Raw genomic sequence first — 15,143 nt, 5'->3', positions numbered from 1 at the left:
TGTGTGAAAAAGTAATTGCCCCCTGAACCTAATAACTGGTTGGGCCACCCTTAGCAGCAATAACTGCAATCAAGCGTTTGCGATAACTTGAAATGAGTCTTTTACAGCGCTCTGGAGGAATTTTGGCCCACTCATCTTTGCAGAATTGTTGTAATTCAGCTTTATTTGAGAGTTTTCTAGCATGAACCGCCTTTTTAAGGTCATGCCATAACATCTCAATTGGACTCAGGTCAGGACTTTGACTAGGCCACTCCAAAGTCTTCATTTTGTTTTTCTTCAGCCATTCAGAGGTGGATTTGCTGGTGTGTTTTGGGTCATTGTCCTGTTGCAGCACCCAAGATCGCTTCAGCTTGAGTTGACGAACAGATGGCCGGACATTCTCCTTCAGGATTTTTGGTAGACAGTAGAATTCATGGTTCCATCTATCACAGCAAGCCTTCCAGGTCCTGAAGCAGCAAAACAACCCCAGACCATCACACTACCACCACCATATTTTACTGTTGGTATGATGTTCTTTTTCTGAAATGCTGTGTTCCTTTTACACCAGATGTACGGGACATTTGCCTTCCAAAAGTTCAACTTTTGTCTCATCAGTCCACAAGGTATTTTCCCAAAAGTCTTGGCAATCATTGAGATGTTTCTTAGCAAAATTGAGACAAGCCCTAATGTTCTTTTGCTTAACAGTGGTTTCGTCTTGGAAATCTGCCATGCAGGCCATTTTGCCCAGTCTCTTTCTTATGGTGGAGTCGTGAACACTGACCTTAATTGAGGCAAGTGAGGCCTGCAGTTCTTTAGACGTTGTCCTGGGGTCTTTTGTGACCTCTCGGATGAGTCGTCTCCGCGCTCTTGGGGTAATTTTGGTCAGCCGGCCACTCCTGGGAAGGTTCACCACTGTTCCATGTTTTTGCCATTTGTGGATAATGGCTCTCACTGTGTTCGCTGGAGTCCCAAAGCTTTAGAAATGGCTTTATAACCTTTACCAGACTGATAGATCTCAATTACTTCTGTTCTCATTTGTTCCTGAATTTCTTTGGATCTTGGCATGATGTCTAGCTTTTGAGGTGCTTTTGGTCTACTTCTCTGTGTCAGGCAGCTCCTATTTAAGTGATTTCTTGATTGAAACAGGTGTGGCAGTAATCAGGCCTGGGGGTGGCTACGGAAATTGAACTCAGGTGTGATACACCACAGTTAGGTTATTTTTTAACAAGGGGCAATTACTTTTCACACAGGACCATGTAGGTTTGGATTTTTTCTCCTAAATAATAAAACCATCATTTAAAAACTGCATTTTGTGTTTACTTGTGTTATATTTGACTAATGGTTAAATGTGTTTGATGATCAGAAACATTTTGTGTGACAAACATGCAAAAGAATAAGAAATCAGGAAGGGGGCAAATAGTTTTTCACACTACTGTATAATCCACCAAGACACCCGACCACGGTAGCAGCGAGGTGGTTGGTGGGGGAGAGGGTGTACAAAGTGCAAGAGCATTTAAGAAGACGCATGTTTGTTGCGGATGCGAATTGCTGTATGTTGCGTATAAAACAGTTTGCTATGGTGCACGCGGTTGTGCGTTGTAACCGAAAACTCGGTTTTTAAAGACTGCTCACTTCATTGTGTATACGACTGTAGGTAAATTAAAAGATGCAACTCTGGAGAGGGCAACATGCAACACAGCGTTTTAAACGCTGCATACAGCGATTCACATTTGCGACAAATTGTTTTACACGTTGCATACAGCGATTTACATCCTTGACAAACATGCCTCTTCTTAGATAGTCCTGTCACGTTTACCCTCGTTCTCGAAGCATACACACGGCCTGGTCATGTGGTACCTCTGTGTGAACTGGACAGACACAGAGAAGGTCAGCTGCCGAGAGAACGTCTGGACTGTTGCAGGGCCTGCATTGGTGAAGCAGGTGAGACGGTAATGAAACAGAGGCACAGGTATAATTGGTTTTTAAAGACTGCCTCCTTCATCGTCTGGCGTGCGGCGCTCAGGCACGGAGGGTGGAACGGGAGGAGAGGAGAAGGACATCCACCCCGCTCCCTCCGTCATGCTAGTCTGCCGATTTCTCGTTCAGTATACACTGCCTGCTCATGTGCCCACCTCCAACTCGTCACTCGAGTCGTTGTCATCTTTGCATGGATTATAGCTACGTGAAGTGTCCTGGTTCCAGTCTTCTCTTTGACCATGTCTCTTTCCATGCACAGAAAACCTTGTTTCTGCAAGGGGATGGGTTTTCCAAATGAAAGCTGTATCACTGCACTAGTCATAAACGCTACATGCTTTACAAATACACTGTAAACAAACATTAATAATAATAATAAAGCATACATGGCAATGTTAAGTACAAATGTACATGTAGTAGCACCTAAAACGTTTAACCTATGTTCAAATATATCTGAATAAGTACTTTTTTTTTTTTAATAGGAACCCTAATTTTTGTATAATTTGACAGCCCTACCATTAATGTTATTCAAGACTATACTTTAAGTGTATGCATATTACTAGCCGAAGCCCGCCGTAGCATAAGGCGGTGTAAGAATAGGAACGGAAAACGGTGAGAAAGGAAATCAGAAATCAATAAGAAATAAATACTTCTTGAAAAACACAGTTGTGAATAGATGTTTTGGTGGTGACGACAGATAATGAGTCGAAAGATCTAACCCTAGAAAAAGCCATGTACAACTGACCGTGGTTGAAGACTGGTTGTAAGAATTATTGTGAAGAGTAAACAGCATGTGAATAAGAGGAAGGCTGCGCTTCTGAAATTTGATTACGTAAATATAATTAATTAACAACCTCAAAAAGATGTCGTTGTACAATGTCTCTAAGTAATTCCTGCAGCTTAATCCAAAAGACTCGTACTACAATATTACAATATCAGGTCTGTGTTCTGGTCTTTGGGTATCTGACAGTGCATGTAGAATTTACGGCCAAGCAGGGATTACATGTGAAAGTGATAAATAAATGAAGCTGTCCGAATTTACGTACTATGGCCATAGTATCCTGCTAGTTTTGTTGCATGTATCTCGGACTTACTGGAAATGTGGACGGTAATATGATCATTTTGCCTACACATACGTTATTTTCAGTGTTTGCTTGCAGTGCATCTGAAAATCCTTAGTATTGTTCCACATGCAAATCTTGATGATCTAATCTGAAATAGTTGAGAAGTGCACCCTCTGTTTTTAACATATGCATCTATGACGTACTGTTGGAAAAGTTCGCCGCTGGAGTGCAAAATACTAAATGTATTCCTCATTGCTAATCTGTACGCATAAAATTGGCATTGAGTAAGCCTTATTCGTTTGCCGGTTCTTTTATCGGGAACATGTTGTAAATCTTTGTGCCAGCCAATGTCTCCATCAGGGAATAAAAGTGGGTAAACCATAGGATTGCAATTCATATTAAGCATGGAAATCTGTTTACAGGAGTTGCCTATGGGACAGATGCAAATGTCCCTTTCGGCAGGTGGTTCGCCATATTCTCCGACGTAAATCGCTGTAACATTAGTGTGACATGTCAGGGCATTGTATCGTCGTAAATCCTGCCTTGGGTTTTCCTCAAAAAGCATTCGTACGGATGCTGTTGGATTGGACTGAGCGATTTCATGCATGTGTTTGTATGATTTAGCGAAGGGTTTGATGGTTCTGAGCATGGAATCTTGCTGGAGAAGTAAATTTTCGCTGCATACAGAGTTTGCTTTATTTTATAAGCGTAGATAGATAGATAGATACTTCAGAAGCCTGGCGAGAAATGCTGTGTCGGCTGCTTGTGGGCGGGACCAGTTTTGGGGTGGAAGCAGGACGAACCAGAAAAGAAATACCTGTATATATAAGAGATACTTAATACTGGAATTGTACAGGGTTTCTTTTTAAACATCATGTTCTTCAGCAAAGGTTTAGCAGAAATGTAAAGACAACAAATGAGTTACAAATTAGCATATACAAAAGTAGCAGCACCCTAAGGACCTTCAAATCTTGACCTAGGAATATTATTGGAATGTAAAGTAAACATGAATTAGGAAGTAAGCCTACTCAGCTAAAAGTATCAAACCCACAGTTTTCCTCTCATTACTGTTACATTAAGAATAAGACCCAAATAACTCAAGGTCTTACCCCTCTGCTTTCAGGTTCATGCCGTTGACCTTGAGGTCTGGGTGGAGTTTTTAGCCTGTAAGACAAACACAGAACTCAACTTTAAAAATCTAAAAGCAGGGATAAGGATAAAAAAACATTAATTTTAAAAGAAAATAATAAAAGAAACCAACACTCATTTAAAATCTTAAAAAAAAAACAGTACATTTTTCAAACTGGCAGTGTAAAGAGATTTTTCAAGTGAGTTAAGGGTTGGTCTGGCCCTTTCAGAGAGTTTGTGGTCTAGGGTTGAGCAAAGTTGAAGAAGAATTGCCCTAATTGTTCCCTGTCTCATCCAAGGCCTTGTAAGTGATCTCTCACCTTACATAATAGATGTTCCTGGCCAGGCTTTAAAAGTCTTCTATGGTCTCTAGACCAGTGAAGTTGGTTGAGGGATGAGTGAGGGGCATGTGACTATCTGGCAGGACAAAGGACAGGATAGAGGAAGAAGAGATGGTGGAAGGTGTAAACGGTAGACTAGTTGGTGTCATTTAAGTGAGCTTGCAGTCCAACATGATGGTTAGGAACCTTGTATAGGAAGGCCCACACTGTAAAAAACAGATTACACTGGACAGAAAAAGGTGAAACGACTGATCTATGTTGAAGGGGTACTGTGAAATTCTTCACATTTATTAAAAGAATTAGTAGGAGACATCCTTTATTAAAAGACAAAAAAAGTACATTTACTCATTTTTGCATGTTACTTGTTTCACCTGCAAATTTAAAAATTTCTTTTCTGTCATTTGGATTAATTAGGCAGGATGTTCGCATGCACCTGCTAAGTGAAAGTGCCCAAATTAGGAAAGCTTTTTTTCACGTGCAGTATTCGGTTTCATCCAGACATCCCACAATAGGAGTCATTCGGTCTCCAAGTATGTAAAACAGATGAAACAAAACTACAAGCTACTAGCACATGGATGTTGCTTTATCTTTAGTAAGAGAATTATCACCACCTCTTATTAGATATTAAAAGTTTATACGCTGAAATGTATGCATTTTATAAATTTAATCAGGTGTTGCTTTTGGCTAGACTGACAAAGTAAAACTATAGCTTCAAATGGAAGTAAACTGCTACAGAAACATACTGAAACATGTTTCACCATTAAATTCTAACTCACAGTTGAAGGACACGGGTCTAATTTCTGGTTCAGGTAATTTAAAGTGATTGCACATTATCCCTTAACTTGTGGGGTTTTCATGGGTTTAAATCCCACTTTCAAAAAAGCATATTAGACTAAAAACTCAACATTAGCCATGTTTAAGTAGGCACTGATGTGACACTGAAATGAGATAATATTTCATTCAGGCTTGTTAACTATCTGGCACTCAATGTAGCAAAATATCAAACAAAAGGCAAGCATTCTTGATGTGAAATGTCTTGAGCTGTGTGGAGTTAACTGAAAAAAGTGCGTTTCTAACCCATCAGTCTGGAATTATCCTTAGGATGAAATGGTTACGGTACATTCACATTACACTCAAGAAAGTGTAGGAAATATATTTCACTCTGTGTAGTGCAACTGTACAAATGGCCAGATTTATTTAAATATATGCAGTTATTTATTTGCTTATTTCCCCGTTCTATTTTGCGTCTATTTAGCACAGAAGTGTGTATACAGTCCAGTCTGTTTCCCATCCTAAGACATTTTAAAAATGAAAGATCTAAGACTGTTACATTTTTTTCTAAGATGGTTACTTGGACAGTTAATAGAGTAGAAATTTCCCTTCATTATGTTGACTTCTCTTTTCATTGTACTGCAGTGTTTTGCAGATTTCTTTCAGAATTTTACCTCTAGCTCATTAGTCAAACAGAACAAACTACCAAAAAAATATATTGTAATAACTCAGAATTCACTTGTCGAATTAAGGTTTAATCTAGATCACGGTAGCAATGAGCACAATGCAGAAAAAAAAGGCATAGATGAATTCCAGACTGCCACAAGGCATACAAAGGTTTGGCTAAACACTGTTTCACAGAAAATGTTATGCACCAACAGCTTTAACACTGCATTTATAGCTACAAGAATGTCTGTGGTATCATCAATTAGAAATGTGCTTCACATCCATGAAAGTCTTTGGCTTGTGTAAGAAATAAGATATGGAAGTAAACGCAGACATGGAGAGAACGATGCAATTTAAGCCTGATTCACTTACAGTTTCGATGCAGCCATGCTAATGACTCTGCTGACCATAATTGAATGGTAATATCAGTTTATTAATTAATGGGTAATTGGGAGCTTGTCTAAAATTGTTAAAACGTGATTATCCAGAAAAATTCTGAGGATGCTTCCAGAATAAGTACTTTATTTTTGAACACCAAAACATTAATGAGTGGGAGTATAGGGAGTTCTTAGGTGTTTTAAAGATGCTAGAAAAGTAATACAATTTAGTACTAAAGACTCACCTTGGATCATCGTGACTTGTGCTTCCACGACCATACAGAGGGATTACTTTATCTCTGCTAATCCCGGCTTTGCACACTGGACATTCTTGCTTTCCGGGCTGTGTTTCTAACCACTAGGAAAGTGACATCCAATAAAACTTCAGAGTAACAAAATGGGATAGATTATTTATACAGCTTTTACCTGGCATTAACCATAAACTTAAAACAAATGTTGTAGAACATGATTGTGAGAATGGGATTAAAAGAAAACAACTATAAAAAAGGTCTTTCACAAAAAAAAAAGAAAAAAAAAAAAAAACAGGTTAGAGGCAGTATTAAATATGGCTCAAAGAACCAGCATTATTCTAGCTTAATACATTTTTTCTATACTACATATATATTTCCTGGGAAATAATGAAATGTACCGCACGGGTAAAAAAGAAAGTTGGAACTCCAAAGCAAAACAATTTTTCTCCAAAAATTAAATGCAATACAGATTGATGAAATAATATAAACAGACCAATAACACCATTATGACCTTATCTTTTTGTTTTAAACATAGATTTCACTGAAACATTATTTACAATGCCTAATTATTCATTATTACTGATCATGTACTAATTTTTTTTTTTTTTTATAAAACTCCACTTTTTAAATGAGTTCTCAAAAACAGAAGAAAATTGACATATAAATTCTTGAAGAAAAGAAGTAAACTTTGTATGAGAAAATGGTGTGCTTATGTATTTTTGCTTTGTTATGGAGAAAAATATGAATCTGAGCTAATGTCAGAGAAAAGTGCAGCCTATGTCAAATGCATATACACCAGTGACCGGTAAGTGAATTTGTGCTTCTTTTTAATGGAGAAAGGCGTGAACTTGCAGTGAGCTTTCAGATTGCATTTTCAGCCTTTGTTTAAACTAGTTCCCTAGCCACAATCGAGACTGGTTTATTGACTATGGCTTCACTCCCCAAAGGGGAGCACGAATATATAAAAAGAATAAAAAAATGGAGGGATTAAAGCTGCCATTATATTTGTTTAATTGAGATATCCAACAAAAAGACAAATGTAAAAAAATACAATTAATTTTTTTTTGTGTTTTAGAGCCCCAATACATTTCTTTAAATATAACATTTTGTCTTGTATATTCAAAACCAACACTTACAGAGAAAAAGACCAACACATTTGAACTTTTTCATTCTGCAAGTAGTGGGATATCATTTAGAAGATAGGATTCTTTTTGTGTTGACTGTGTGGGAAAAGAAAAAAAATGCATGAGCAAACTGTATAATAACTGCATAAATATAATAACCACTACTGGCACTATTTGTATGTGTAGATGTTTATCGAGTTTTACATCACTTATTACTGTATAAAAGTAGCAGAATGATGCACCTATGTTGTCAGCTTTTCCTCGATTTTCAGAGGAGCTGGACGCAGTCCTCATAACAATACCTTTCTGCATCAGAGTTTGTTTATCACAAGTTTTCTGCTCCATGTTTTTTTTTTATTTTAATTTTAAGATTTGTTGCTCCTGTAGCTACTTGCTTAATTCAGGTAGGGGCTAATTTCTGGCTTCCTCCGAGCCAGTTGAGTGAAGCAAATTCATGTTAGCTTGTCCAAAAAGCTGCTACACTCACTTATTTTTGCATACATGTCTAATGTATAAATAAAAGTTGTCTGTGTTAAGAACAGAATCTTAAGAATGAAGTGTTATTAATTATCAGATGTAGGGTCAACTGTTTACATCTCTAGTCGCAAGAATGCTTTACCCTAATCTGCTGAAGCATACATCTGGTCTGTGCTGCAAAAGCATAAAGTAAGAGAATTTTTATCTGCAACAAAAAGTGCTTAATGTACTGCATGTATTGCTTGTGAATAAAAATGTATTATGCAAACAAAATATTAATCGCCTAGTGAAGGCACTTAATAGGACAATGGCAAACATACAGTCCATATATGTGGCATTCAAAATTTTAAAACACAAATTTGAACATTTTTCAATTATAAAATATATTTTAAGTAATCTAATCTTATTTACTGGTAAAGATGTAAAACCTACCAACTACATACCCAAGGGGTCATCTTACAAATTATGACCTTGCACCAAGGTATGATGACAGAGAGATACGATATGATATACTGTAGCCATCTTACTTTGAAGACTGCCAGGATGCCTAAAATCTATTTAAAACATTTAAGCAGGATACTTATTTTTAAATCTTTTTTGTAATTTTTAAAATCTTATTATATGTAACAGATGAATGCACATTTTTGTCTGTATATGACATAAACTTTTACTTCAGTGAAATAAAGGGAATAATAACTTGCAATACACACAATGGAATTGCACCACCTAATACATTACAAAATAGACATCGCCAGCATTGTAATTTAAAGAAAAATAAAGACTACCAATTTGACAATAGATGAATGTTTCTGTGCTTTTAAAATGCGTAGCCCCATGCAAACTTGCAAGCATCCTGAGTGGAATGCCGTTTTAATTTTGTTTTCAATTGATTTTGTATAGTTATATCTTTTATGTTTGATTGAGTAGAATACCACTGTAATGTTTTGCTTATCGAAAAAAAAAAAAAAACTTACATGCAACTTTCAACCCCTATATTACAATATAAACAATTTACTTACTTGATGTAAGCATGGCCAACTGGTTTTCACAAATAACATGGCAAGAAAAAAAAAAAAAACAAGAAATAAGAGACATTAATAAAATGTAGGAAATAAATGACAGTTTAAGTAATACCAGCATTTGTATAATTAAATTCTCTAGGGCTGAAGCTAGAAATTCTACATTTACCGCTTTTAAAGAACCAATGTTACTATAAAAATAAAATAAAAAAAAAAAAAAACATGAAATGCTTTAAATTGGACGAAAAAATACACACAAAGACAAAAAAAAAAGTATTTCCTTTGTCAATAAAGGAAATACATAGTACCCTATAATTAACATTAGTAGCCTAAACACCTTTTTAAATGCATACAATACAGCTGCAAAAAACAAAAAAAGGCAACACCTACAGAAGAGTAGATCCCAGGACAACAAAACCTTAATAAACTTAAAACAAAATTCTTTTTCTTAATCATCTGTAACTTTTTAACTTTATCAGTAGCTACAGTACATATTTTAAAATGAATGCCTAATTAGGAACATTTGGGTTATTCTTAGTGTCAATCGTTGATATGCATTTTGTAGAGCAATAACAATATAGATACTGTATGTAGTCAGCAAAGATGACCAATTACTGATCTATATTGTACAGACATTGCTGATGTGAGTAAATAGGTTTCCCTGGAAAAAATCTGAATGAAAAGAACCTAACCTATATAAATGTTTATATATAATTATTATCATTATTATTATTATTATTATTTTTTTTAAACGATCCCAAAGAACAGAGAAATCTGACATGTTCTCTGTCAAGTGTACACTGCAGGTGCTATAAACACAAGTGTGTACTTATTGATGCTTATAAAGATAATATAGTACATATTGACTTAAAATGTGAAGAGTAAACTTATACACTGTTATGTGCCGATTATGAATAAATAAATCAGTGCTCACATACAGATCCTGAGAGATCTGTGCATTAATGAAATTAAATGCATATGGATTTACCTGCATATAATGTGTACCATTTAATGTACTGTAGGTTGTCAAATTAATATAAATTTTATTGATATTTAGTGTGGCAATTGTCCTAAATAAATACCTGGTTGGGAGCTAACAGTTCTCACTTTTGTTTATGATCTGAGCCATATTACTTAATACATCAAAAAATTCCAATCATAGGGGTAAAAATCTTTCTTTATTCTGCAGTTTCGTGATTAGCCTATATATTTTTTTAAATTGCAACACATTCTACAATTCTTACTAAACAGCTTTTCTCACACATTATTAAGGGTCGGTAACGACCATCTGATATACAGTGTCACAAAAAACTACTTTGTTCATTACAATTCTGTATAAAAGTAAACACTTGTGCTTTGCAAAAATGTATAACAACAAGATTTCTTTGGTGGACATGAAGATACAATTATTTAACTAATCCAAGTAGGCATTTTGAGAATCTTACTTGCATATTAAGTGTGATTCATTCAACAGCCTCAGTACTATGCACTGCTCTGCTGGGAGAAGGAGCTGCCAGTTTGAAAACGCACTTTTGATTTGGGGACAGACACCAGGTTGCCATGCATTTATTGACAAAAAAAAAAATACAATCAGTGCAAGTTGAACCTCTGCTCTTTTGAAAGCTGGCTTATAGGGCATATTAAAAATGAGACTGAATAATGACCTGGTCTGCAGGACATTTTTAAGAAGAAAACAAATGCTGGAATAGTGATAAAATCTTATCTCTGAAAGTGCTCTATATAAAGCAATCATGGTGACATAACAGAGACAAATGTGCAACCCTTTAAAAGTGAAACTTTTGCTGTTTTTCAATGGGTAAAAGGCCAACCTTTGAAACGAAGATCTTACAGCGTGGAAACCTTGTGCAGACCAGGAAGTAGGCTGTTCAGTGACCATACAGTAGACATATACAAAAATATGTCAAACAGAAATTTAATAGGAATATAGTGAACTTCAAGTATAATAGTAAGCAAACTAATGACTCTCTATGCATCCTCTGTAAATTTTTGCCTCATTGGCAGTCCTGCGGATGACACTGTTACCTTAATTGTGCGTTACCTTAAAATCAGTCAAGGGGAGTGGCAGAGGTCTTTAACGCTACAAAAAGAATGTAATAAATTAGCTTGGCTTTGGAAAGTTTCAGCATCATAATATCAGAGACCAAACATCAGAATGATATATTGGTCACTGGTATTATTTATCAGGTGCTAAGTATTTTCTTATGGTGTAGATTATATCCAAATCCACAGTACAGTGGATACAGTAAAAAAAAAATGTGGGACAGTTGCAAATAGTAGTTATGGTGAGCATTACCTTGAATTTTTCTTATTCCTTTCCTGATACCCTAAGACTTCCTCACAATAGATTGTAACCGACAGCCCACATTCACTTGCTCTTTGTGCGTGTGATTCCATATACAAGAAGTAATGAGAATATTAAGAATCTCTATATATAATCTTCATTTGGGTCTTGATCTTTGTTTGTCCACGAATGAATTAGAAGAAGCACTAGATGGCAGTAGAGAGACAGCTAAAAGATAGGCATTGCATTAAGAATCTCCTCCAGGCTTATACTACTGAAGACTGTAGTACTCCAGTCACACCTCAAAACACAGACATTCAAACTAAACAAATTGTTGTGCTTTAAACTAACTAAAGAGATCTTCATTTAGATCTTGATCTTTGTCCGCAAATTCCATGCATGCGTAGACCACCTTCCAGTTTAGTGCGTTGTTGTTACTCACGGATGTCAACTATGTGCCGGAATAACGAAAGGGGTGGTGGACAGTGTTACGCTGGTTAGCTCCCGAGGCCTGGCTAGAGAATGAGATTGCCGAAGATAAAAGGTACGTGCCTACGTAACATATGAATGAAAGAAAGACAGTGAGTAAAATGAATGACAAGCGTAACAGCGTTCGGAAATTATTATTACGTTGTAGCCGGCGAGTGCTGCGCATCTCACAGTTGTACATGCTCACATGTCAGTGAAGTGATCTCTATTTATGCTTTAAAGAGCCTGGATACCTATGTGTCCCCCTTTAATAACCATTGCTCCGTGTATATTGCCTTACTCTTTGGATTGCCACAAAGCATCCTGCGAGATTGGAGAAAGGTTGAGAAGACATCGTGAAAGGAAACGACAGCAACCTGAAAACGAGACGGACTGTGAATGGACAGAAACAGAAATGCTCCTGCACCACCACATAATTACAATTCGGACAGTGATTCCGAGTGGGCCGTTCCTATCGAATCAATATCCAAGGGTTTTTTTTTTTATTTTGTTTCCCTTATAAAAAATCATAATGCTGTGCGACGAAGGGCCCAGTTCACGACTGGCAGCAGCGTTTAAACAGGGAGCCCTTCACAGACAACTTTAACACGCGCAACGTAGTTGGGCGCACATGGCTAGTGACAAAATAACTTTAAAGGAGTACAAGTGATGCAAAGTACAGCTTTAGAATGTTTTTTTTTTCTTATACATGGTAGAGTTTTACATCTGATGACATCACTTGAAGTAAATTCATCCACATGCACAAAGGGGCCTTGAAAGGCTGGATGACACCACATTTAAACCATTTTCAATTTAACAAATAAGGCACAAATACTAAGTAATCATACAACTGAAATATGTACAAATGGTAATTCACCAATATTCAAAATAGTCTATTCAGTGTTGAAAATGGTACCAGACTGTTTGCAATGCACACTTTTCATGTCCAAAATCGTTCTGGGTTGCTTTTAATTTTCTTGTTTAAATTATATTTATAAGCAGCATGTAATTTACAGTACCCCAAACAAAGGCAAATTGCGTGATCTGCAGAGTACACGTACCGATTATTTCTTCCTGAAAACAGAACAAGGATTAGTATTCTTATAAAACAGACCTTTATTACAACAAAAGGTGTTTACTCTGAATGTATTATGCTACATCGCAATTATCTTTGCCTACATTTGGCTAAGGTGATGTAATCAGTACAGCAGCAAACTAAAGTACACGACTTCATGTTAAAGCATTGAGGTTTTTCTTCAATTTTTAACTGTAGAGGAATGACAGATATGATATTGCCAACATGAACAAATACAATATTGATTTGCCAATGTTAACTTGTAAATGCTATAAATGTATTTACATATATTAAACTCCTTTCACATTTGCTGTTTTATTAGCAAATAATTCTGCTTACGCTTTCATAATTGAACAACTGAGTTGATATGCCAGAAAAGTTTATTTTTGTTGAAGTGGGCTCCAAGTGTGATAGAGGAAAATATGCCTACATTGCTGGAAAAGTTAAACTGGCAAACTCCAATATTAGTTCATGGAAGGGGCTCAAATACCCAGCTATGCAGCTTCCTTGTTCTTTCGGCATGCGTTTGTGTGGACAACTCATTTCAGATGTCAGCAAGCTAAATTCTTACCCTTTCATGGATTCTAACATTAGAAACTTGACCACACACTGATACCAAGATGAGCACTAGCCCTATCAAAAGTTGGCTGCCACCAGTTGCTCCAGAGAAAACAATTTCGAACAGAGGCATGCTTAATCTTTTTTAGCCACATTTTAACATGTTGAAACGTAGGCTACATACAAAGTTACTCACATAAGCATCATTAAATCGAAGACCTTCATCCTTCCTTATCAACAACATAGATAGATACATACAGATTTTCTGTAGTTTTTTTGAAAAATAATGAAAGCAGAGGTAAAGATGCATTTGTTCTGAGTTAGAGCAAGCAAGTATGCTGCAGTATCACCATTGAGGATTTGGCTATTACTAAGTAATAAGTCAAAAGTGCTGATAAACTGTGATAAAGTTCTATTCCTTTACTATACAATTGTAGATGAAAGATGTACCTGGTCTGGAAAAAATATTTTTTTAAATCTATAAACTTAACACAAGTACCTCTCTTTACTTCCTGCTTGGTTATACCAGAATTCACTTTATTAGACAGGTACCCTATTGTGTACTAGGAATTTGTCTTGATAGTATTGGTGCAGCATACAAGAACACCACAGAATACAAAAGATAAAATGATAAAATATAATGCAGCATACAAGAACAATACAAAGAAAGGAAAAAAAAAAAAAAGAGGCAGTAGGGTCAAAATGTCCAGGCAGTCTAGTGTGGAGGTATACATAGATACTATGTAGAAGCTCAGACCTGATTTGTCAGAAAAACTGCATATGGGAGGGAAAAAACTTTAGGTGACGTGCCGTTTCAGTATTCATTGCACACGTGAAGTTTTTGGAACAGGTGATGTCCTGGGTGATTTGGATCAGAAATGATCTTTGTGGCCCTCTTCCTTAACCTGGACTCATAGAACTTAAACGTTTCATATATCACAGTATATTTAGAGTAACAGAGAAAAAAAGTGTAGAATATTTAAAGAAAGAAGATCAAAATGAAGATTATATTGAGTTAACAACACAAGGATAGAAAAGGTAGAAGGGTGGGGATGTAGTAGCTCCACAGATGATAAGGTCAGGAACAAACACAGTACAGGAAATGACTAATCAATTCCAAACAATATGGCTGGAGCAATAAAAATAAAATACAGATAGAGTCCGAGAATACTGCGAGAGTAACTTGCACTGAGAACTTGGGGGTTGGTGGCAGGATTGGCACTCCAACCATTGTTTATATATATATATATATATATATATATATATATATATATATATATATATATATATATATATATATATATATATATATATATATATATATATATATATATATATATATATATATATATATAATATATATATATATATATATATATATATATATATATATATATATATAATATATATATATATATATATATATATATATATATATAATTATATATAATATATATATATATATATATATATATATATATATATATATTATATATATATATATATATATATATATATATATATATATATAATATAAATATATATATATATATATATATAATATATAAT

General features: G+C 35.5%; 1 protein-coding gene across 1 annotated transcript in view; it reads right to left on the bottom strand.

Annotated features, from left to right (window-relative positions):
• Nucleotides 1–15,143, bottom strand: part of rnf5 (ring finger protein 5) — a 35,581-nt gene that overhangs the window by 12,372 nt on the left and 8,066 nt on the right. Inside the window, exons 2-4 of the mRNA XM_039768735.1 lie at nucleotides 9,172–9,190; nucleotides 6,546–6,658; nucleotides 4,127–4,181 (exon numbers count right to left, since the gene is read on the bottom strand). Of these exons, the coding sequence (XP_039624669.1) occupies nucleotides 4,127–4,181; nucleotides 6,546–6,658; nucleotides 9,172–9,190 (187 nt within the window). The remainder of the gene's footprint in view (nucleotides 1–4,126; nucleotides 4,182–6,545; nucleotides 6,659–9,171; nucleotides 9,191–15,143) is intronic.

This window comes from Polypterus senegalus, chromosome 11 (assembly GCF_016835505.1).
Source record: "Polypterus senegalus isolate Bchr_013 chromosome 11, ASM1683550v1, whole genome shotgun sequence".
NCBI classification, from domain to species: domain Eukaryota; kingdom Metazoa; phylum Chordata; class Cladistia; order Polypteriformes; family Polypteridae; genus Polypterus; species Polypterus senegalus.
This window is presented reverse-complemented; position numbering and strand designations above follow the sequence as displayed.